The 23744-nt window shown below is 44.5% G+C and overlaps 1 protein-coding gene across 4 annotated transcripts in view; it reads right to left on the bottom strand.

Moving 5' to 3' along the window:
• flnba (filamin B a) overlaps nucleotides 1-23206 on the bottom strand; it is a 58677-nt gene extending 35471 nt beyond the window's left edge. For all 4 annotated transcript variants that reach the window (XM_076744399.1, XM_076744409.1, XM_076744417.1 and 1 more), the window contains exon 1: nucleotides 22769-23206. In XM_076744399.1, the coding sequence (XP_076600514.1) occupies nucleotides 22769-23060 (292 nt within the window). In that variant the 5' untranslated portion in view covers nucleotides 23061-23206. The remainder of the gene's footprint in view (nucleotides 1-22768) is intronic.
• Between the last annotated feature and the right edge of the window lie 538 nt (nucleotides 23207-23744).

Raw genomic sequence — 23744 nt, 5'->3', positions numbered from 1 at the left:
GATGTTTGTTCTGCTGTAATAATGACACACATACATACAATAATGACAACAACACAAACTGCTCCTAACAGAGCAGCAACGAAACAACGACCAGGTTCCCAAACCAGAACATTAATGTTAATCCAGAGAGAGCGGGGCCTCTTTCACAGAGTCCGCCATGTTTCTACAGAAGCCCCGAACAGACAAACCAAACACTAGATGCCACTAAATGCTACAGACTGGCCCTTTAAAGTCTGAGTTTGAAAAACACATTCAAACCTTTCAAACTGGTGATCGGCTTTGTTTAATTAAATCAAATTCAAATCCACACGAAGAGGAAGAGGAAAAGATTCAGATTTAACTGCTGACATCCATTTTTACAGCACAGCCTCAATCTGCAGCCCGTTGTGACCAACCTGCTGGGCCTCCCACCCCGACACTGACTCGACCTGAGGATCAACGTCTGAACACAAGCCGGTGACAAACCCGACCAGCTTACCATTAACATCAACGTTTCAGCCTTTTTTAGCAGAGCAGTGCTGCTGAGTTACAGTGCTCATTGATCAGACTTCTGTACCAGCTGGTACCTCACACACACGCACACAGGCACGCACACACACACACACACGCAGCAGCATTAGCTAATCTGTGGCTGCAGCACACTGAGTTCAGGGTGAAGCAGACAAAACATTCCAGTCATTTTTAATCTCTCGGCCTCCGATAACAACAACTCATTCTTAAAAGAGAAACTCAGACATTTCTGATAAATTCTGGTGAAACATGACCAAATGTTGACGCCATCAGTCACCGACAGCACAAAACAAGCTGTCATCAAATGAGACGATGCAGATAAATTGGTCCGTTTACACGTTAGCTGTCCGAACAAATGAGTGGAGCAGGTGTTCACCAACATGGGGCTCAGCGTCTTTCATGAAGACGCATCAACATGTGGACATGAGGACGGACTGAACCTGCTCTGTATGTGAAGCAGGTATGTGATTGAGGAACATAACGAGCTAGTAGAACAGGGCGGGGCCGCACGCACACGCACACACACACGCACACGTACACGCACACCTACCACACCCACACCAAAGCCTCAGAATGCAGAGAAAGTTATTGAGTAAGATGATTTTGTCATTTATATCTGATGCAGAATCTGGGTGTGATCTGTGGTTGTGAGGTGATTTCGGTCCTTATCAGCTCATCTTCACACACCTGCTTAGTGGTTAGAACAATGTCCTCAGTCATTAAATACGTGGCTTTAGCTGACAGCATACTGATTTTATTTCATTAAGATTGATTGCGATGAGGCGCTCTTCCTTTCTTCATTTCACTCCAAAACACAGCGGGAAACCTTTCATTGCGCTGCATGTGTGTTGAACACATGTGGACTCAGCTCTTTAACAGCCCTTACCAGCAATCTCATCCTGGAGCCTCCACACCTTCACAGTTACCAAATATGTTTGTCTCTGCCTGCTTATGCAACTGTGTTGCTGCAAGCCGCCTCTCAGCGCTGTGTAATGTGTGTTTAGCACACATACGAGCCGTGTCCTCAGTGTGTGTGTGTGTGTGTGTGTGTGTGTGAGGAATCCACCTGGTGAATCTGCAGCTCAGCGGACCAGCTGTGGCCCGAACATGTTTCAGCAGCTCAGGTTTAGGTGGAGCTCTGGGAGACGTCCGCCTCACCCACAATGGTGACACAACGCTGTTCATGACGGAGGATTCTTCAACGACACGCACAGGAGAGGTTACGACATCCTGCTTTCTGCACGTCTCCAGACTCACGCTCACATCTGTGTCTTTCTGCCTCTTTTTCTTCGTCTATTTCAACTCTCGTCCCTCATTTTTCCGCTCATCTCTCCTCCAACCCTTTCACTTTCTCCACCTGTTACGTCTCATTAATCTCTCTGTGGTTTTCCCTCTTTCTGCCTTTCTCTCACTCTCTATGGTTCATCTGCCACACCTGTGAGTGTGTGTCACCACCAGCCACCTCTCCAGCAAACATCCTGCCGCGAGCAACATCGCTGGCAAGTCAGTGCTACACACACACAGACACACACGCACGCGTGCACGCACGCACAGCTCCACCCATGGCTGAGCTCACTCACTCAGCTTAACACTCAGTCACATCGAACGAGACACTTTCTTTATTGAAACCAGGTGAGGAACTACAAGCCGTTAAAGTTACGACATGGTCGTTTAGTTAATGCATGAAGACGGAATTAAAACTGTTCTTTTTGCCTTTAAAGTGCTACTTTTGTGCCTTTAAGCAGCTTTTCTGTACTTTAAACGGCTGGTTAAAACAGATAACAAAAAGCAGATTTCCTCACTCATATCTAGTTTGTGGGTTATGACCAGGCCACTGTTTCACTAAATAAGGGGAAAACAAAGATAAGAGCAGCAGTTCAGGGGTCCCATGAAGAATTCGAGGGGTCATGTGACGGGCTGTCACTTTTCTGAAGATTCAGACTAACACACAACACAACTACAGCTTTGTGTCGCCTGCATGTGTTTTTATTCTGCTTTCCTTTCCTGTAAACTGCTTGTGATGCTCCAGATTTATTCTGGGGCCTCTTGGGAACTCAATAGTTTTAGTGCCGTCATCCATATGGACAGTTTTGGTTTTATTAGTCCAGGTGTTGAGACATGTACAACCAAGATCCCAAAAAAGTTGGGATGATGTGTGAAACCTAAGCTGAAATAAAATGCCGTGTTCAAATCCTGTTCGACTGTTATTCGATTGAATGCAGCACAAAGACAGAATTTAATGTGACTTTCTTTCTTTCTTGCTTGATGTACATCTTCATTTCTTCACAGTGTCAATGGAGGCAGGACTGGACTGCAGTCTACCACCTGCTCTCTTTCACTACGAGGCCCTGCTGCTATACCTCGTGCAGAGTGTGTCTTGGCATCGTCTCGCTGGAATAAGCGAGGACGTCTACAAACACAATGTGAGATGTGGACTCGTCAGACCGCAGCACACTTTTCCACTTTGCGTCAGTCCGTCTCAGATGAGCTCGTTTGTGGCAGCGTTTGTGGATGATGTTGATATCTGGCTTTGGCTTCGTGTGCTTAACTCTTAACTTGCATTTTGCAGATGCGGCGATGAGCTGAGTTCACTGACAGTGGGACTCTGAAGCGTTCCTGAAGAGCTCATGTAGTGATGTCCCTCACGGTCAGGACAGCTTCCAGCCTGAAGTTTATCCGTTTGTTGTTGTACTGTTATCAACTGAATACAGCTTGAACAGGATCTGCAAATGATTACATTCTGTTTTTATTCATGTTTCCACTGCGTCCCAGCTTTGAGCTGCAGTTTGGGTGAAATGTTACTTAAATGTTACTTTTTAACCTTTAAGTGTTATTTTTTTTCCCTTTAAACTTAATTTCACTTAAACAGTTCAGAACAGACTGGGAACTAACTACTGTGTGTGTGTGTGTGTGTGTGTGTGTGTGTGTGTGTGTGTGTCCTTGCTGACACAGTTTTGTGAGTAACGAGGCTATTGCCATGGTAGCCCATTGTTCACATACAGGACGAGAGTGGGGGGGGCAGCGAGAGGAAGAGCAACAACAAAGATACAAGGATATTCAAATAGATAAATATATGATACAAAATATTTTAAAAAAATCAAGCAATCGGATTACCCGTGTGTGTGTGTGCGCGTGTGTGTGTGTGTGTGTGTGTGTGTGTGTGTGTGTGTGTGTGGTACAGAGGGCTTACAAACAGCTCTAATCTGCTGCATTGTTTCCTGCTGCTTAAAACCTGACCTCTCCTTCCTCTCGGAGTTCCTCATCCTCCTCATGTGACTCGCAGGTTCGAGGACATGCATCACTCAGCATTCAGCTTATCTGAGGCCCAATCAGTTATTTTCTATTCAAATAATATTTCACACACACACACACTAAATTCAACTGATGTTCTGGTTCTGTCTAAAGAACACAAGCATAAACTCTGACCCACACACACCTGGACAGGTAACGCCAAACACTACCACTCATGTCCTTCATGTCTTAAAGGAACTGACCCGCCTTGCTAAACACAGTCACGTCCTGAAAGCCCTTGACCCCACCCAGCCCAAATAAACATCAAAACCAGGCTCAGGGAGCGGTGGTGTCAGAGTCTGGATGAAGACCCACAAAGACGATGGCAACACTGAACCTGGTCTACGTAACACTTAGACGAGTGTTAGAAAAGTTCAATGATCACATCAGTTAAATCAGTTCAGTTTATTTACTGCACCCTGCTGTGGTTTCCTGTACAGACTTCTTTTTCATCTACTGACCCACACCTGCTGTAGCGCTCTATGCTAACATGCTACAGCCGTGAAGGGCTCACAGAGGAGGTTTGCCTCGACTCCCCCACTCGCTCCGCTATATTTAACACTGCAGTCACCTCCTCTTTCATTCAGAGATTTATCTCTCCACGAATCCATTCACAAAGGTCCTGTTTAATTCAGCCCGGGTTCCTGCCAGATAAACAGTGTTTGAGCCTCTCAGACAGCCACTATCTCTGCAGATACCTGCCGATTTGTTGACCCGTCACTATGGAGACACAACAATACAGAGGCAACAAGGACGGCAATGGAGAAGTGGGGGATGGGAGGGTTTAAGTTTGTGTAAGGAGAGACAAAGAATGAGTACAAGGAGAAACGGAAAGTGAGGGAGAGCGATAAAGAGTGTGCTGTGTGAGTGTGAGTGTGTGTGTGTGTGTGTGTGTGTGGATGTGTGTGTGTGTGTGTGTGTGTGGGTGTGTAAAGGTGAATCGAGTTGGAACAAAATGCCTTTCTTATCAGTGTGGCACACCCTCTCTCTCTACAGGAAGTTGCATTATGAGCCAACAGCAGACTGCAGGAGTACCTGCTCCGTGAGGCCGGCAGTCCAGTCGGACTCATAACCTCCAGAGCAGCCGTTCATCACGTCCACTGACCACTGACCAACCCGTGTACCAACAAGTCACAGAAGAAACAAAAGCAGCCTTGACTCGGCCCACATCAGACCTACAAACTAACATCGAGAACAAGATGATGCCCAGAATGGACCCCTGAGGGCCTCCATGAATTCAATTCACGTTCAATTCAACTTAGCCCAAAAGCATCACGCTGCTCTTTCCTTGTTTATAAAGAATTTCCATCGTTCTCCCCGTTTCCGTTATAGTTACCGGAGGTTGGAAGTATGTAACAAGAATCGCTTGTAAAACGGCCTCACTTGCTGTTTTCCTGCGTTACTGACAACAACAGCAGAGCGAGAGGAATCAAAGCTCCACGCTGAGATTCAACACCTGTCCTCCATCCACTGTTAGCCACACGCTAATCTGTGCAGTCCAGTCACACCTGGCCGACAGGTGAGAGCTGAACATCCCGTCAGGTAACAGGCGAATCCTGACCCCTCTCTCTGTTTCTGTGTCTCAGAGGCAAAAAACGCCGTCCCACTTACAACAGCTGTTCCTCACACGATGACGACATCACCGCCTCACAAACACACATGTTCAGCTTCCTACCCAACAATTTACTGCTGCACGGCACAGAACAGCCGACGCCTGAGGCGGACCATCGCGCTGATGTCAGCCGACACACAGCGGTCCGCGCTCCAGAAGGACACACGCAGTCCCACAGCAGCAGCCAGAGGGAGGACACCCCGTCCTCATCATCACACACATCAGCAAATGAGTTCTGAGGCTCAATGATGGATGGTGTCAATGTCCCATTATTCTCACTCTTTCCAGTTGATATTGGAGTTTTTAAATGTACTTTTTACAGTTTTTTGATTTATACAAGGAAATAAAGGAAAACTGGTCACAACCAGCTGCAACGGAGCATCATCACACTGATCAGGGACTCACTGAGGGACAAAGACTTAAAGCTTAGACAATTCAGCAGCCCAGTGAGGAAAGTCAATCTGGGGTGGAAATGCCCTTTAAAAGTACCTGCAGTGGGAAACAGGATGTGGAGCTACCATGCGTGAGTGTGTGTGTGCAGAAGGTTTGACACACACACACACACACACACACACACAGATTCCTCAATGATGAGATCATCTCCCCGCCCACCCACCCCCCACTTCACCACACACACACACACACACACACACACACACACACACACATATTTCCAACACCCCCCTCCCCTCCGAGGATCCAATGGATGGTGGCAAAGGAACAAAAGCCACACACACACACACACACACACACACACACACACACACACACACACACACACACACACCCCTCTCTGTATAAATAAAACATTACTCTTTAAAGACGACCATAAACACACTTTTCAAACTGATGTCAGGTCAGCACGTCCTTCACTGAACACAATGGGGTGAAAACACCCTACGCAAACACACACACACACACACACACACTCCTCCAGGTATATGACATCACTCCTCTGCGCTGAGATTGATCAACCGTTGACGGTCCAACAGTGAGGACCATCATCATCTTCATCATCATCATCATCATCATCATCATCATCATCTATAGATCAAACACTATTGTTTTATCCTTGTTTTTATCTTCTTTTCTTAACTTTGTGTGGATAAAAGTTATTTATCTGTTTATATCAAAGCATATTTGTTCCCTAAATGCTCTGACATTGAACTTGAGCACATATGTTTTAATTAACATGTTTATTTGAGCGGTAAAATCTTAGTCACTTACAGCCCAAACTTCATGCGAACATAATTATTTTTGCATGAATTTTTCCAGATGTTGAAGCTTTCATTTCATGAATGCGTGATATCTCAATCATTGGTGCTAAAAATGAGAAGCAAAAGCACACATTTACATTACTTATACTAGCCTTAGCTTAATCTATGTCATTCAAACTAAGGGAAACAGCTATTTATGCTCAGTGTAATCAGCTTTCTCAGGAATTTAACTTCTCTTGAAATTTTAAAAGCGGTATTTACATAAAGGAGGTGATCGGAGGGAACTACTTTGTCCTGAAGAACTAGTTCTTATGGAAACAGCAGACAGCATGATCTGTGGACTGAGTCATGGAGAGAGACCTCATTTTTCAACGCTGCGAGCACCGAAAATTCACCACCCTTCAATTGGGGTGGAGGCAGAAACCTCATCAGCATGGCTCCGTATGACCAGCGGCGAGGAAGAGCGCGTGTTTCTAATAATTTGGCTGAACTGACTGTTTGGGCCTCCAGTGAGATTTAAGTTGTTTTAAAATGACTGATCACTTAAAATGCGAACTGTTTCCAGAGAAGTCAGCAGTCCTTCCCCCATCGCACCATGTCGGCACTCCCTAACTGTGGCACCCACTGATGACATCACCGCATGATGCATTGCTGTAATAACGGTGCTGCTTAATAGGAGTCACATGAGTCATGCACCAGCAGCTCAGAGGGGGCGATCCCACCAAAAAACCCAGATTACAGACACAGAAGGAGGCAAGAGGCTTTTAATGTCTTTGATTTAGTTAATGAGGGGCGAGCGAGCTGCAGTGTGTGTCATTCTGTCTCTCTCTCTCTTTCATCTGGTCATTGGTTGGGACTCACACAGCTGCAGAGATGAAGAGAGACAAAGATCAAAGAGCAAGAAAAAGTCGCTCTCACGTCTTTCAGACCCAAAGAATTAAAGAAGTGAATGAACCAAAAAAATGTCAAATGATGGAAACTGGAGAGCATCCAGTGTTGGTTCAAGAGGTGAAACTGTTTGTGAAGCAGCTTCTAGGAGCAGCCAGGAGAGCCCTGATGGAGGACCTCAGACCGGGACCCTGCTCATCAGGGGTCAGACCAAGTTCAGCCCTGAATAAATAATGTCTCTGAAAATATATTATATAATAGAAGCCAACTCCACTTATGTATCCTCTAAATTACTTTCCCAAAGTGTCCCAATGTTTTACTTCGTCCTGATACCTTCACTTGCTATTGGACTACATTTCCCAGATTCTATCTCTACAGCATCTCTGTAGAACGTGAGTTGTGTCTTCAATGAATGAGTCCAGCTGCTGGTGAACGGTGACTACAAGGACCCCAGGTAGTCCTGTGGCAGACACAGACTAAGTAATGTGACCCATCAACAGAATTAAATCAATTAAAAACACAATCAGAATGTGTTTCAGGCCTCAAGTAAATTCATTTATCCCAGGCCAGATCCATATTTAGAGGTATATACATAGTTTAGCTAGCCTGCTAGCTAATGTTAGCAGCCCAGGTATGTATGTGATTGATCAGCACACACAGCCTTTTTCCATGTTTGTGGTCCCCCCCTTAAAGTGTAATGAGGTCTGCGCCCTTGCTGGGGATGAGGTGAAATGTTGATATGAGGATGCAAGAAGCATCACTCAGACAACGCCTTCAGCTCAGTTCAGTTTAATCACCAGAAAAACAGTAACAGTAACTCAAAATTCCACCCCAGGATTTACCGTCAGCTCAACCAAAAAAGCAGGAAGAAAACAAAACAAAGGCAGGAAACAGCTGAGAGGACTAAGTGATAAAGGTACTGTGCAGTCAGTCATACAGTCGGCCTTCGTCAGCATTAACCCTTCAGCCTGACAGACAGAGAGGTCGTGATGAGGTCTGCTGGTCACTCTCTGGAGAAATGATCCAGACCAAGACAGAACAAGAGCTACAAACTCCAACCAGACCTCAGCCTCAAGGGTCTCACACAAAACCACAAACGAAATAAACAACACGATCGCAGAACAAAGGCAGAGCATCCTCCACGAGCCAGTTTCTTTAAGATAGACCTCTGGAAGGTTGTTTTAAAAGCAGCATGAGTTAATGGGGACTACCAACGGCTTCAGTGTGTCATTTATGGAGTCAGGTTTTGATATCTTGACAGGTCTGCCACAGCATTTATACAGAGAACAATAGTGGGCCTTAAATTGAGCTTTGTGGTACACCACAAGTGAGAAGGGCAGTACAGCTTAAAGTACTCCTCCAGTATTTCATGGATGAGATAGTATTTTAAAAAGAGCAGGGCGCTACCAGAGACAAAATTCTCAAGACCATTAAAAAAGATGATGTCCTCATGAAGTATCAGAATCAGAGGTAGACTGATTAATCGAGCCAATATCCGGGATAATCAGCCAATGCTCACAGGCTGATTAAAAAAAAAAAAAAAAATGCCTGCAGACATTTCAGAGACAGCAGTATTTATTTTCAAATATTTGTCTTTGTTCAAGTGAATACTGTGTTAGTGTTAAATACATTAAGTTTAGTGGATTGCCTGTGGACATTTATTTAGTTGATCAAGTTTTTATTTGAAGTAAGTGCAAACAGACATCACAGCCATTAACATCAGTGTTAAATAATTTTTTGTTTAAGTTCAGCAATTGTGTCTCATTTGTTATTATTTTCAGATTGTTGTATTTTATAAGATGGAAAAAAAAACCAACATCAGGATTACACATCGGCCATCAGCCACCCGGCTCTCTGAATACTGGCACTGGCCATTGAATATACGGTAACAGTCGACTGCTGATCAGAATGGAGCATCACCACGAAAAGGAAATGAAGTTAAACATAGATTAGCATTTAAACAGTGCATGCATAGAAAACGAGTTTCCACAGGAAGACAGAGCAAGAAGCCTGATCTGAACAAACAGCAGAAGAAACATGAAAACATGAGAACCGCAAGAGAGCTGAGTAACCAGCACAGTGCTGCCCTGTCATTAACACACACACACACACACACACACACACACACACACACACACACACACACATCTGGCATTACATCTGCATGCATAAACAGGACACACACTGACAAACACACTGCAGCGTTTAGCCTTGCATGACCTCACCCTGCTGGTTCCCAGGCTATGATGTCATCAGAACCAGACCGCGTTTGTGGTGAGGAAGAGGAGGATTACGATGAAGAGGGGAGGAGGGATAGATAGAAAAATATGAAGAGCAGAATAAAGGCAGGAGGCCACGAGGCTGGATGGAAGTCAATGGAAAGACAAACAGCTGCAGGCTCAAAAGCTCCAGAAAAGCAACTCAATGGACTCTGATTCAAAAAAATTGGGACGCTGTAAAACATAAAATCATGTTCACTGACAGCAGTTTTCCTGTGTTCCTGAGTCCATGTAGTCACATCCTTCATCCAATCATGTGTTCACAAAGTGGTGAACCTCGCTCCATCCTCGCCTGTGAGCGACTGAGCCTTTCCAGGACGCCCCTTTGATACCCAATCATGATCCTCTCACCTGTTACCAATCAACCTGTTTACCTGTGGAATGATCCAAACAGGTGTTTCTGGAGTGTTCCACATCTTTCCCAGTCTTTGAAACGTGTTGCTGCATCAGATTCAGAATAAGCAGATATTTACAAAAATCAATGAAGCTGATGAGGTCAAACATCAAACACGTTGAGTTCGTGCTGTTTATGTCAGAAAGGATCAGCATCACTGCTTCATTTCGGTCTTTTCCTTCTTGCTTTTTAGGAATCTGTGTTGAACATTTGAATATAAACTAGACTTCACTTCCTGAATACACTCAAAGAAGACAAAATGGAGAGAAACTGGAGGAAAAGCAGAACACAAACAATAAAACAACTCAGCTGTGAGGATTAACTGTATTTCTTTGATTTTGTGTGACAGCAAACTGAGTATTTGGATTTGGACCATTGATCAGACAAAACAATTCAACTGATGCCGTCAGCTTGAGTTTCTGGAAACCATGAAAGGCCTTTTTCACTGTTTCCTTCCATTTTTATAAACCAAAATTGATTAATCAAAAAATAAACATTTACAATATTTGATAGTTGCAGCCTAACACAGTCTAAAATGATTTACATCAGGACCTGTCTGATCAAAGAACAAATAATCAAGAACAAATAATCAAGAACAAACATTTGCTGCCAACTTTTTTTCAATAGCAGATACTAAAACACAGATTCTGTCTGTGCCAAAAAAGTACTGAGAGTTCAACACCAAGAGTGACGAGGAAAAGAGAGATGAAGAAAGAGGAGAAGAAGAAGAGAAGGAGGAGGAGAAGAAGAAGAGAAAGAGGAGAGGAAGAAGAGAAAGAGGAGAAGAAGAAACCAGAGTGAGTAAGAAGAGCAGAGATGTTTGTAGCTGAGCCAGGCTGCAGGAGGTTCACCACAGTGATTATCACTGAACAATCCTCAGAAAACCACCGTAACCACACACACACACACACACACACACACACACACACACACACACACACACACACACACATACACACACACCCCACATTGTGTGAGTGTGTTGGGAAGTTGTGTGGGGTTGGTTAAATGTCGAGGTTTGGGGTTTGTGTGTGTGTGTGGTGTGGTGTGGTGTGGTGTGTGTGTGTGTGTGTGTTTGTGTGTGTAAGAGAGTGAGACAACTGTTTTTTGTTGGAGTGAAATGTGTGTCACCTTCATCATTAACCAAACATTTGGTGAGCAGTCACTGTCCATTACTCTGCGTCATGTCTGCTTCATCTCCAACCAGACAATAGAAGAGTGTGTGTGTGAGTGTGTGTGTGTGTGTGTGTGTGTGTGTGTGTGTGTGGTGAGTTAGTGATTAGATTCCCGACATCAAACACAACTCAGCACCTGAACACAATGACACCAGCGACATGACGGTAACAATTTAGCTTGATGAAGACATGAACGCCTGACATGAACATCTGTTGTGAGACAACAGGACGCCTGGTAGTGACGAGCAAACAAAGGGAGTGAGTGTGTGTGTGTGTGTGTGTGTGTGTGTGTGTGTGTGTGTGTGTGTGTGTGTGTGTGTGTGTGTGTGTGTGTGTGCGTGCGTGCGTGCTGGATGTTTTTTTTTTTCTTTCCTCCCGGCAGTGTTGGCCCCACAATACAAATTCCATTAACCTCCACTGTGTCTGGTCTCATCAGCAGACACCTCAAACTCTTGGCAGAAACCAAACTGCCACCGGCTTTAAAGGTAAAGTCTTTGTCATTTGGGTGAACTGACACTTTAAAAAGGTGATTTTTTTTTTTTCCATCACAGGTATTGAGATATTGAGAGAAACATAACATAACTACCGGCAAAACATACGTCTGGATTAACCAAACAAAATATCACATGCTCATTAGTGAGCTTTGGTGAGGTCAGGACAGAACCAGGCGAGCTGTTCACCTGTTAGCTGTTCACCTGTTTAGTGTCTGCGCTAAGCTAACCAGCTGCAGACTGAGATGGACGTTAGAGGGGGAGAGGGGGTACAAAGAAGACCTCTTCACTGAGTCACGAGCCAAAAAGGTTTGCATTTAAAAACATCACCAAAAACTAAATAAATCACATGTGACCAGTGCGGTCATCGCTTTGATCGGGAATAAACACGGAGAAATCCGACTTCCTGGAACGAATCCTTGAAATGTTCCTCAAAGTGGATTTCAGTGACATTTGTTCCTTTGAGCTTAACATTGAAAAACCAGCACAAAGCTGCAACATTTAGACCTGAAACCAACAAAGGAGCTTTCTCTGCACAGAGGAGGTGTGTGTGTGTGTGTGTGTGTGTGTAGGAGTGAAAGTCTATATCTCTACCAGTCTCATGTTACCTTTTCTGCAGCAACACAGAGGCTCTATGTGTTGTGCCTCACATGCACACACACATACATACACACACATACACACACACACACACACATCTAGCGTGGGACAAGAGCGAAACAGCCTTAAATGTATTTGTGTGTTTACATAAAACATCGCTGATCCTGCTGTTTTTCCATCTTTGTCTGCAGAGCACTCAGCTGCACGTTTGAAGCTCATGGTTTGTAGTGGAGCCAAATGTCCAATCAGAGCGCGCTGGCTGACCTGTCCTCAAAAGCTGATTGGCTCAAGGATGTGGTGTGGCTCCGGTGTGTTTAGCAGCTTTTGAAATCCTCACACTGAGCGCTCCTTAATGGTTTAGTCACACCTGAACGAGGCTTTTGGCAGAGTCGCTCCACGTCTTAGCTCAGCCTGTCGCGCATTGTTATTTTCAGAATAAGCTAGGCTGCTTAGAAATGGCACCAATTCGCATGTGAGTGGTATAACGCATGTTCTGGCAGACTCCCAAAATTAACAGTGCTTATTGCTGACTGAATTTGCCAGCGAAGTGGGAAAAGCTGTAAAAAAAAAAAAACCCTGTTCGTCTTCCTCGCAGGGAATGTTAGGTGACTCGCATTTGGAGCGCCTCAAGTATTGGCTGGACAGGAAACGTTCAAAGGTGAACACTCACAACAAACACAACGGAGGCTCATGGGTACTGCAGTACTTTGATCTGTCCGCCATGCCAAACTGATGGAGAACACATGATTTCTCAGAAACAAAGTTGAAATAAAACTGGGGGCCACAACTGTCAGAACATCTGGGAGAGTCCCATGTTTCCATGTTAAGTAACACTGAGGATCTCTTAGAGGAAAAATGGGAACTGGGACACAGATCGTGAAAAACACTTGCAGAACCAGGCAAAGAGCTTGATGGTCGCCAGCTAAACGTGTCTGGAATCATGTTTTCCAGCTGAGTCACTGATAATAATGCAGTGAAAACTGCAATTTGAAAACGACGCTTTTAAATATGAGAAAGGTGATTTGTTCGGCCATATTTATGACTGAGTACACTAACGATGTAAAGGCATTAAATGTTTATATGTGCAAAGTAACTTGTTTTCACAGTGAGCTCAGTTCACAGGATCTCTTTCATAGTCTGGTTTCATGTTTGGGACTCTGCAGGAAACATCAGCTCAACCAAAGACAAGGAGGGAATTTGTTGGTGTTTTCTGCGCTGGTGGTTTTATAGCGTCTTGACTCCGGCTCCGGTTCTTGCAGCGTAAGCCGTAACCTGAAAGCACTTTTGTTCTTCCCCCGAAAATGTGTTTTCTGTTCCAGCACCACAAGTCACGCTTCTTTAATTCCTCCAAAACCATACTTCATGGTGGAGAACCAAAACATCAAGAGAACAATGCAATTATCAAGTCATAGTTCTTTAAATAGTTTTATATACGTTTATCTTTTCATAGCTCTGACCTCATCTGCAGGCGGCGTGAGTCCAGATCTGCTTGTGATTATTGATGTGTTTGCAATTATCAAGGTGGTTGCATCTCAAAACAAGTAGTAACCAGGGAGCCGAGGCTGACAATCTGGACTTTGAAACCACTTTATCTGGACGTCCATGTTTATGTCCTTCCGTCCGGCTGACACAGTTTTGGTGACAGCAGTAACGCAGCACACAGTGGACGCCGAAGAGCCATGAACGTGACGGCAGCTCGGAGGTTTTCAGAAAGGACAGACAGAACAAAGCAGCCAAGAGACAAACGAGTTAATGTGAGAGTTCAGGAGCTGTGAGGTGTGTGTGTGTGTGTGTGTGTGTGTGTGTGTGCGTGTGAGAGAGTACACGGCCAACTCAAACACTCCTGCCAGCTATGACTTATAGACAGGGGAGACCCTTGCATGAAAGAGCACATTAGTTTTATTTATTTATGGCTCCAGTTTCCAAAGGACATGAAGATGATTCATGGCTGCCTCATCTCCACACGTCAGGTCACCCTAATATTATTGTTTTGTTTAGCTTCTTGCTTAACTTCACTGGAAATCTCCTCCAAAAGACTTAAGCAGACTGATATTCTGTTAAATAGCAAATGCACTTTGGTCCAGATTGAACTGTCTTAACTCTGATGAGCCTCCACTCACCTAGCGCCACCATCAGGTCACTTTGATTTACACCAAAATACCTGCAAAATTCATGATCGGCCTCAGCTGTACTTTGGGTTTTCTGCTAATTAGCAAATGCTAACATGCTAAACAAATAAGGCAAGCGTGGTTAAATGCATACCTGCTTAACGTCAGGGGATAATCGGCTCGTATGATTTATGCTGCTGCCACCCAGATGCCAGCGGCGCCACCCTGAAGACACATCTGGGCCACATCAGTCCGCTCTGCTGAAGTTTACTGTAGAGCGCCGTAGCTCTCTAATCCCTTGTGTACGGACATAAATACACACCATCTATACCATAACATTTAAAAGGCTGCGACCGTCTACAAAATAGTAACCCACATAATGATACACCCGGTGCACTCACACGTAAGATCGCAGAGAGGGACTCAAAAACAAGCGTCTTCTTTCACTGAAATGAGTGAGGCGCCATGTTGGAGGCCTACATCCACCGTGTTCACAGGTCACAGACCTCTACGTCCTCTGCCTGTGGACTTATCCACAAGAAGACTTCTGACCCATCAGCCCTGAGCAGATCGAATGCAGATGTTTGGGAGGGATCCTGGACCCTGGACCTCTGAGCCTGATCGAACAAAGAAGTGTTCACTGTCAGACTTTCTCTTATCGCTCATCTTTCTCACAGGACTTGAACGCAGCATGAGGCAGCAGCGGGTCACTGAAGTTATGTGACGCTTTCTCTTCAGAGCCCCGCCCCCCTCCAGTCCACTCCAGCCAGTCACTGACTTTGTTTACAGAGGTTGCCGGGACAACAGGTGGAACGCGCCTCATCCTGTGCCGACCTTGGGTCACTTTTCTGCTGGTGTAGTCAACCACTCCTCTGTGTGTGTGTGTGTGTGTGTGTGTGTGTTTAAAATGATACTAATTGTTCTTTCTTGCGTTGAAAGGGAACAATGTTGCCAAATCTGTGATAGATTTCTCTGCATATTTAAGTAACAAACCAGCTGAATATCACAGAGTTTTAGACATCTTCATGCTTTTTAAACTATTTTCTGCAGTTTCACTATTTCATCCCTGCTTTTACTGATGTTCAAGTGTGTTTCGTCTCCTTTTCTTGTCTTGTTTTACTCCTGCTCTGCTCTTAAATGGATCTTTGTTTCATATTGTAATTGTGTCACATCATGAAGCACTGTGTAAACTGTGACAGCTGTTTGGTCACATCTCAAACCACATTTCCGAAATGTAAAACACTCATACTCCTGGATTAATTATGCATTATACATTTTTCAAAACTTGGCCCCTCTGACAAAAACAAGGCAATTTTCATGACTGTGGGAGCTGACTGGTATGTTTGAAAAACCAGTCCAAAACCACAGTTTTATATTTTTGCATTTAATTTTTCTGCTCTGCTTTATTGTCAATATTTCCTTATAAGTGCACACAGATTGAAAAGTCTGTCAAAGTCGTCACGTAGTCGAGCACGTTTGAAACATTAAAACCAGGACGTGAAGATGATGAAACAGCATCCGTCAACATGACACACGTGAAGCCACACAGGAGCACGGACATGTTTGAAGGCCAGCGTGTTGCTTCTTTAATGAACTACAACAAGTAAATGTTCAACACCAACCAGTCTGTGAGCCAAAGACTGAACATCCCTGACGGCAGATAAAACCACCTCAGTGACAAACCAGCACCAATAAAAAACACACGGACACAAAACTGAAACACACGAGTCAGACAGAAAGAGTTTCAGGACCTGTTAGACTGAAACCAAACATCCATCAGCTGACGGAGTCCAACAAGCCGAGCGGGAGGAAGACTGTTGACACACAGCACCACGGCAACCGAGCAGCCAACAGAGGAAGAGAGAGAGTGAGAGAGAGAGAGAGTGTGAAACTGGGACAGAGACTGAGAACATTCAGGTTCAGGTCGCAACAAACCAATTATTGTCTTTGATTAATCATTTAGTCTAGAAAATGTAATATTGGTGTATTCCTGTCCTGGTTAATCTGATCAGGATCTGGACGTCATATGAGCGATCCACGTTAACGGGAAAGCAAGCTGGGGGACTTTAACATTAAATATCATGAAGGTCAAAATCGTGGCGGCAGAGGCGGAGAAATCAATACGTTTAGTCCCGAGTGGATCCTACATTTCCCATAATGCAACTTGACAGCATTTTCTGTGAGACCCTCGTTGCTTGATAAACGCATCAAATGACAATGGACCTACGGAGATTCATCAGCAGAGTGTGCAGCTCCACTCGGCTTCACAGAGCTTTACGGCCACTTCAGTTTCGTTTTGGGGGCATTCATGCAGCGTTGATGTCATTCCGAGCAGCTTTACAGGCCCGTGAAGGTCAAAACGCCAGAGTGTTTAGAGCCGCAAAGACTAAACATAAAAAGCCTGTGGTGAGGTGGAAATAGGCTGAATCAGGACTGCATATTAAAATGCAACAGATACTTTTCTACACGAAAGGTCGTTAAAACACAGACTGAAGCTTCAGTCACTTCAGTGAAACTCTGCACATTTCTTTTGTCTTAAACTCTAAACACAAGTCAGTTGTGTTCAGCTAATGTTACTCTACAAAAAACACAGCCTGGAGGCACTGCGTGTGTGTGTGTGTGTGTGTGTGTGAGAATGAGGTCACACAGTCTGACTGAGGTCATAACTGAAAGCTACAGATCCCGTTGGGCCTGTTCTCAGTGTCTTCACCTGGTCCCTCTCACTCTCGGCGGGAAACAGCAGCAGGTGAATTCAGACCGCGTTAAATCTGGAAATGACAGCCATGTCTCAGTGTGTCACAGTAATGTTGTGGGTTCTTGCCTTGCAGCTTGGTCCTGCCGATGTGTCTAATTGCTGGTGTTTGGCACAGTAAATCCTGGTGCTCCACATGCTTCGGTGGACCACGTTATGCATCATGGTGACGTAAGCTTAGTTTGTGATACCTTCAATCTTTGTTGGCGCACATTTCCAACAGCTTTTTACGACGTGTAACAGCAGTCTGTTTTCTTTTAGCTCCTGGTTTCGGTTTTCCAGCACCAAACCCACAAAACCCACTGCACGCTACCTGCTCAGCACTGAGCGACATTCGGACACACTGAGCGACCAGCTGGTGAACAAAGTGGAACATCTGGCAGCTAAAAAGACTCCATACTGTTCTTGTTAGCTTGTGGAGACCAAACCAGAGCAAAAAGGAGAGTGAACACTGGACTTCCATCCATCAGATGGGACGTAAAAACGACTACAATGAGATGATAATGTTTTTTCTCCTCGTCCTTGATAACAGGTTCCACCTGAACGGATGGTGGAAAAGACACTGGACAGCTGAGAAGCTGTTAGTCAAGGTTCTGCAGCTGAAGCAGTAAGACAGGAGACAACAAGGACGAGATCAGCAAAGAGTGGGTTTGGCTAACTTTTCATAACGCCCACGCCCTCGTCAGTGTCACTTTAAGTGAACCGACCAATCACGCGCTTCTTTTGATAAAAATGTGGCTCCTTCAGAATGACGGGACTCCAGAAGCAGCAGAAGAAGACAGATGAGGTCGATCCTCAGCTACAGTTACATCAGGAAGAAACCACAGCTGGTCGATATGAAGCAGGGTGGGGTCCACCACACACACACACACACACACACACACACACACACACACACACACACACACACACACACACACACACACACACACACTATTCATTCCTGAAGAGACTCAGATCAGATTTTTAACATTATTGAACTTTCATGTTTTGTTATTCAACTATTCAGGGCTGAAGACAAGTAGCATAAATCCACAACATACAATGTTTCTGTTTCCAAATAAGGAACAGTTTGTCGACAGGAGGTCTAACAGGGATTCATCCCAAACACCAGAAACCTCATTAGGCCAATTAACATGTTGGCTGACTGTGCATTTCTATGTCTGTGAGAACGTTTTGGCAAACAAAATAATATCCAGTACGTTTGTTCACGGCATGCAAAGTGTCCACATGGACGTCTTTATTCAGTCATTTCCATATTTTGTAAGATTCATCAAATGTGTGAGTCCAGTTTGTGGTCAAAGAAAGAGTTAGCGCTTCAATACAGAGGAAAAATTAAATATCTAAAAAGGGGAAAATGATTTTAAAATTGTTCTGTTGCTAAAACACAAAAGCTTCAAGGACCAACCAAGAAACAAAATATTCACACTGCTCGATGAATTAAAAAACATTATTCATCTCCGACGTGCTGAAAATATCCCTCTGTTTGCCCCAATGTGTGTGTGACAGACAAAAGCCTGGGGGCCTCCCTGAGGGGCCCCACACCACAGCTAACCATTAAGCTGCAAAAGAGACAGTTACTTCACTCTGACAGCAGCAAACATCTCCTTCCCACGCTCCCTCTCTGTTTGCCTGGTGCACTCTTCCTGCCATGGAGGTGAGGTATCTGACACACCAGCGTTACCTGTGTAACAGTACTGGACCCCTTCCACACTGTCCGGACTGCAGCTTCAGGGGTCATGTGGACCTTTCATTCCCATCAGAAAGTACCAAAGTGTTAACAGAGTTCAGCAAAATGTCTAAATGAAGAGTCCTCTGCAATAAGCACAATCACAAATTATTTCCTCTGCAAACTAGAGAACATCACCTGCATTTAATATGAGACAAGCATCGAGTCTCCGAAAACTAAACACCAAGTGTTTTACAGCTTCTTTAAAGCGACACAGATCAGTGTTTTCTGATCTGTCAGGAGCTCTGAAAGCAGAAACATGCCCAATGCTCCGTGTGCGTGTGTGTGTGTGTGTGTGTCCGTCCCACCCACCCAGTCATTTCCTTTCTACTGTGGAAAATCAAACCTCCTCAGTTTGACATCACTGAACACTCTGACCTCAGCTCACGCCCATCACCGAACATGGTCGGCCTCGGGATGCTCTCACACTCGAGCTGGTTCCTGAACCACAGTTTATTCAGAGAATTCAGAGCGTCTGACGGAGCTTCTGCTGAATCTGGAAAAGCAGCGGTCCCGTCTGACCACACACCTGAAACGCTGCCACTCATACAGGCCTGAGATGTGACCGTGTGAAGGTGTTACTGCTCCATCTGCCTGATGATGGAGCAGAGGTTTAAACTCCAGCAGCAACACAGAAACAAACAATAATGTCTCGATCCTCTGACGCAAAACGACAACAACACAAAAGGGATTATGGGTAGAAAGGGCGGAGGCAGCTCGTTGTGATTGGATACTTGGGCAGCTGCCCTTTAAAATACAAACTGCTGCATGCAGCATGAAGACAAGGGGCACCAGTACTTCGTCTTATCACTGCTCCTTGAAGTCTGTACTGTGAAATTTGAAGTAAAAAGAAAAAGTATGATTTGGAACGGATGCCAAGATTTTGTAGCGGCTCAGTCGATGTGACGAATCTTCCACCGTGCAAAGGATTGTGGGTAAGAACGGCCGCACAAAATGTACGCTGGCTTGCATTCTGCAAAATGCGACCGAACGCAGAAGGACATCCTGGTATTTCTGGTATGCTGTATACTATGTATCAGGACATACTACATCTTCTGATTGCATACTAAATAATTCGGGTATTTGAACACAGCATTGGGCTGGTATGAACACCACAGAAGAAGAGGCAAACTCAAGTTAACAAGTTCAAGCCTCATGTTTACACACAACTCAGCATTTCATCTTAATTCCCAGAAAGACAGAAAACGAAGAATATCTTCAGCGTTCTGAAAGTACTTCATATCACTGTGCTTCCAGCACTGTGCACACAACACTGAAGTAATACTTCTCTGCATTCGTTACTTTGCAGAGCTCTTAACAATGCTCTTCTTAAAACTGACCCAGATATTTTCCAATCAGCTGACTGTCCCAGATGAAAGTTGGCGGTCATGAGAAAAAAAGAAACTGTCTTCCTGAGACCTGTGGAAAGATCCTCGATCATCAGTCTAAAGTCTGAGGTCTCACTGAGAGACTCGTCCACTGATAACAAGTCAGTCAGAGACCAAACAGCCAATATCACCTCTCACAATGAGCACGAGCTGATGTAGAATTCACTGAATAATGAGACACTTTGAGTCCCTGTAGACAAAGATGTTCATCATGTTTACCCTCGATGGTTAGCATAATTTCTGAATGAGGATTTTAGCAGCTCTTCGACCAAAGTTTGGCTTCTGATGAATTTTCAAACAGCGGTACAGATTGAAGATGTGAGCTCTGATGATGTGCTAAGACTTTCTATGACTCACCAGACACTCATCACACAATTAGACAAGCCTCAAAACTGATAATCACGCAGTCTGGAAACCATCATGACTAAGCTTTTGTTGGGGCATCTCACACTCTGTGAACCTATGAATCCCACAGTGTACAGACGGACAGGCAGACAGACAGACAGACGGCAGGCGACGGCAGGCAAACATGTTAACAGCAGTGTTGACTTTTCAAACAGTTTCCTGCAGCACAAACAGTTTTCAGCACTTGACATTGAAACACTGTCACACCACTTTACCACCACATCAAACTTAACTGTGTCATCATATTTGTCCTTTGCACACCAAAGCAGGATAAGCGAATGAACACATGAATAAAAAACACACCCAGAACTTTTCACAAAGACAAGCGCATCAGTGACTACACAGACGCTGTTGTTTCTATAGCAGATAAGTGCAATATGATTATCTGTCAGCGTTGGGCCGCCTGGGTGGAAGCCGAACAGCGTTAATTAAAATCAGATGTGTGGTAATTATGTTCGGGACACAACAACAAGCAGCTTGTTAAAGAGAAATAAGCAGCACAGTAAGGGAGGGCAGGTGGAGGCTGCTCACGTTCACTTTCAAACTGACAAACCGCATTAACAACACAGTGGATTTGGGGGTTTAGGGGGAGAAATGTTTTCATCCAGACTTAAACTAAGACTTCACCTCTCCACGTGAAGCCTGGCTCATTAACACAGGTGTGTCCTCTGTCTGTGGGAGCCTGCTCATTAAAACACTCTCTGCTGTTGTCATGTGGAGACTCTGCACCCAAAACATGCCAAACTCCATCCAGAAATCTGTCAGTTTAACGCTGCTGTTGACAACATGATCACATTTCATCAGCAAATCTGTAGCTGGGATATGAAATGAAAATTTTAGGGGTGATTTGATTTCAGTTCTCAGTCTTTCACAGGAATATTAGGACGAAGTGAGAGGCAGCAGGACCGCGGTTTGCTTAGAAAACTTGAGATTGCCAATTAAATATTGACTCAAATGTGGCTTATGTGTATGCCGATCTGAAGAGGAGTTCCTGCAAATTGTATGAATACTCTAAAAAAACAACTGACCATTATTCTAATATCACAGATCAATAAGAAGACCTTAAACTCCGGAATTATTTAATCGAGTTTGGCAGGGAGTTCTTGTCACGCCTAAGTGCTACATGCAAAGGGGCTAACGGGACCCAAACTCACTAAAATGAGAAGAAATTGCATTAAACCGTGACACTTAAGTAATATTATGTATTCTACCACGTCAGGAGCCCTCGTTAGCAACCTGACTTGGGTAAACATAGCGGGAAGAAATGTGCGAACTCCGGGAAACTTCCACACAAATGAAAGAACAATAGTCCGGATTGAACTTTGGTCTCCGACGAACTGCATAGACATAATTATGAAACACGACTAAATTCAGAAACGGTCGAAGTCACTCTTTACTTTGAGACAACAAAACACAACCAACAGCGTTAACTTCAATTGAATAAAACTTTTTAAACTAGTTTTCCTCTTGATTCCCAGCGCAGCCCGACACCTAGCTAACGTTAACTGCAGCCAGGTGGGCGGCAGCGACACAGTGAAGCACTTAAAAAACCTCAGATTTATAAGAAATATCGTTGTTGCTTTGCATGATTCGTTTATGCCGAATTAAAGACTGCGTCCAACTGATTCAAACAACATCATTTAAAATAGTACAAGATATATACATTAATGTGGAGAAGCAATTGCACTTTAAAACGCCACATTATCAAAGGCAATCCGCACCTTCCACGACAGAAAACGGCGTGTTTGGGATATAAGCTTGGAAAACTTGGGGGGGAAACTTTCCTGGGACAAGTAATATTAGTCATGCCAGCCTCCCTGCCGTGTGTGGACTCTCCATTAACTGATAAACTCATGTTGGGCTCAACAGGTGATGGTTCTGGAGCCTCAGAGAAGCTTCCAGACGAATGAATGGACCGCCGTTACTCACCGATGGAGACGAGCTTTATGTTCTCCTTGTCCAGGAACTCCAGAGCCACGGACACGTTCTCCAGCTTCATCTGCCTGAAGTTGGGCCTCGGGTGGTACTTTCTGAACATCTTCTTGTGGCTAAGGACCTCCAGCAGGGCAATGAGCCTCAGGCCGTCGCCCAGGTCCAACTGCAGGTCCCCGATTCGCTTGTTGACGCACTTCAGGTGCTCGTTGATCCAGCGGGTGAAGGTGTTCTGCTGGATCTTCTTCCACGGAGCGTCCTCAGCCAGGTCCTTCTCTGTGGCCGGCATCTTTATCGACTCTTCTGGTTAATTATCGTGAGCTCTTTTTGTTGGGACGGAGGGTAAAATGACACAGTGCCGGTGAGCGCGTTCGGTGTCCCGCGGTGCTTCCTCGGAGGAAGACGAAGGTGGTCTGAAGTTTCTTTGAACCTCACTGAGACTGACTGGCTGCTGGTGTGTTCAGGTGCTGCTTTGAAAGCTCGGAATCCCTCCCACACTTCTTCTTTGAGGTTTTACAGCATTTGGCATCCTGGATGTTGCGTTACTGCCTCCTTCTGGATTTAATCTTCCCCTTTGTTTCTTTTAAAGTTGTGTAATTAGCTTTTATAAAACCAAATAACCATTTTCGTCCCTCCACACTCTGATTTACTTTAACTCTGGTTTCCAGTGATGGAGGAAGAATTCAGATCCTTTACTTAAATAAAGGTACTAACACCAGACCGTAAAAATACTCCATTACAATTAAAGTTACTAAACTAAAAATTAGTATGCTCAATGTTGAAGTTTCATGAGAAGAAATCATGACACATTTCAAACTTGTTATTATTATTTAACCAAAATATTAAATGAGCCTTTTCACAACCTCACCTGCTTATAAGTGACCCAAAGTGGGGTCCTATTAGCTGAACATGGGGAGATTTAAAGAAACAATTTTAAAGTGTTTCGCCAAAGAATAATTAGGAAAAAGTAAAC

The sequence above is a fragment of the Chaetodon auriga genome, chromosome 2 (genome assembly GCF_051107435.1).
Source record: "Chaetodon auriga isolate fChaAug3 chromosome 2, fChaAug3.hap1, whole genome shotgun sequence".
In the NCBI taxonomy this organism is placed as follows: domain Eukaryota; kingdom Metazoa; phylum Chordata; class Actinopteri; order Chaetodontiformes; family Chaetodontidae; genus Chaetodon; species Chaetodon auriga.
This window is presented reverse-complemented; position numbering and strand designations above follow the sequence as displayed.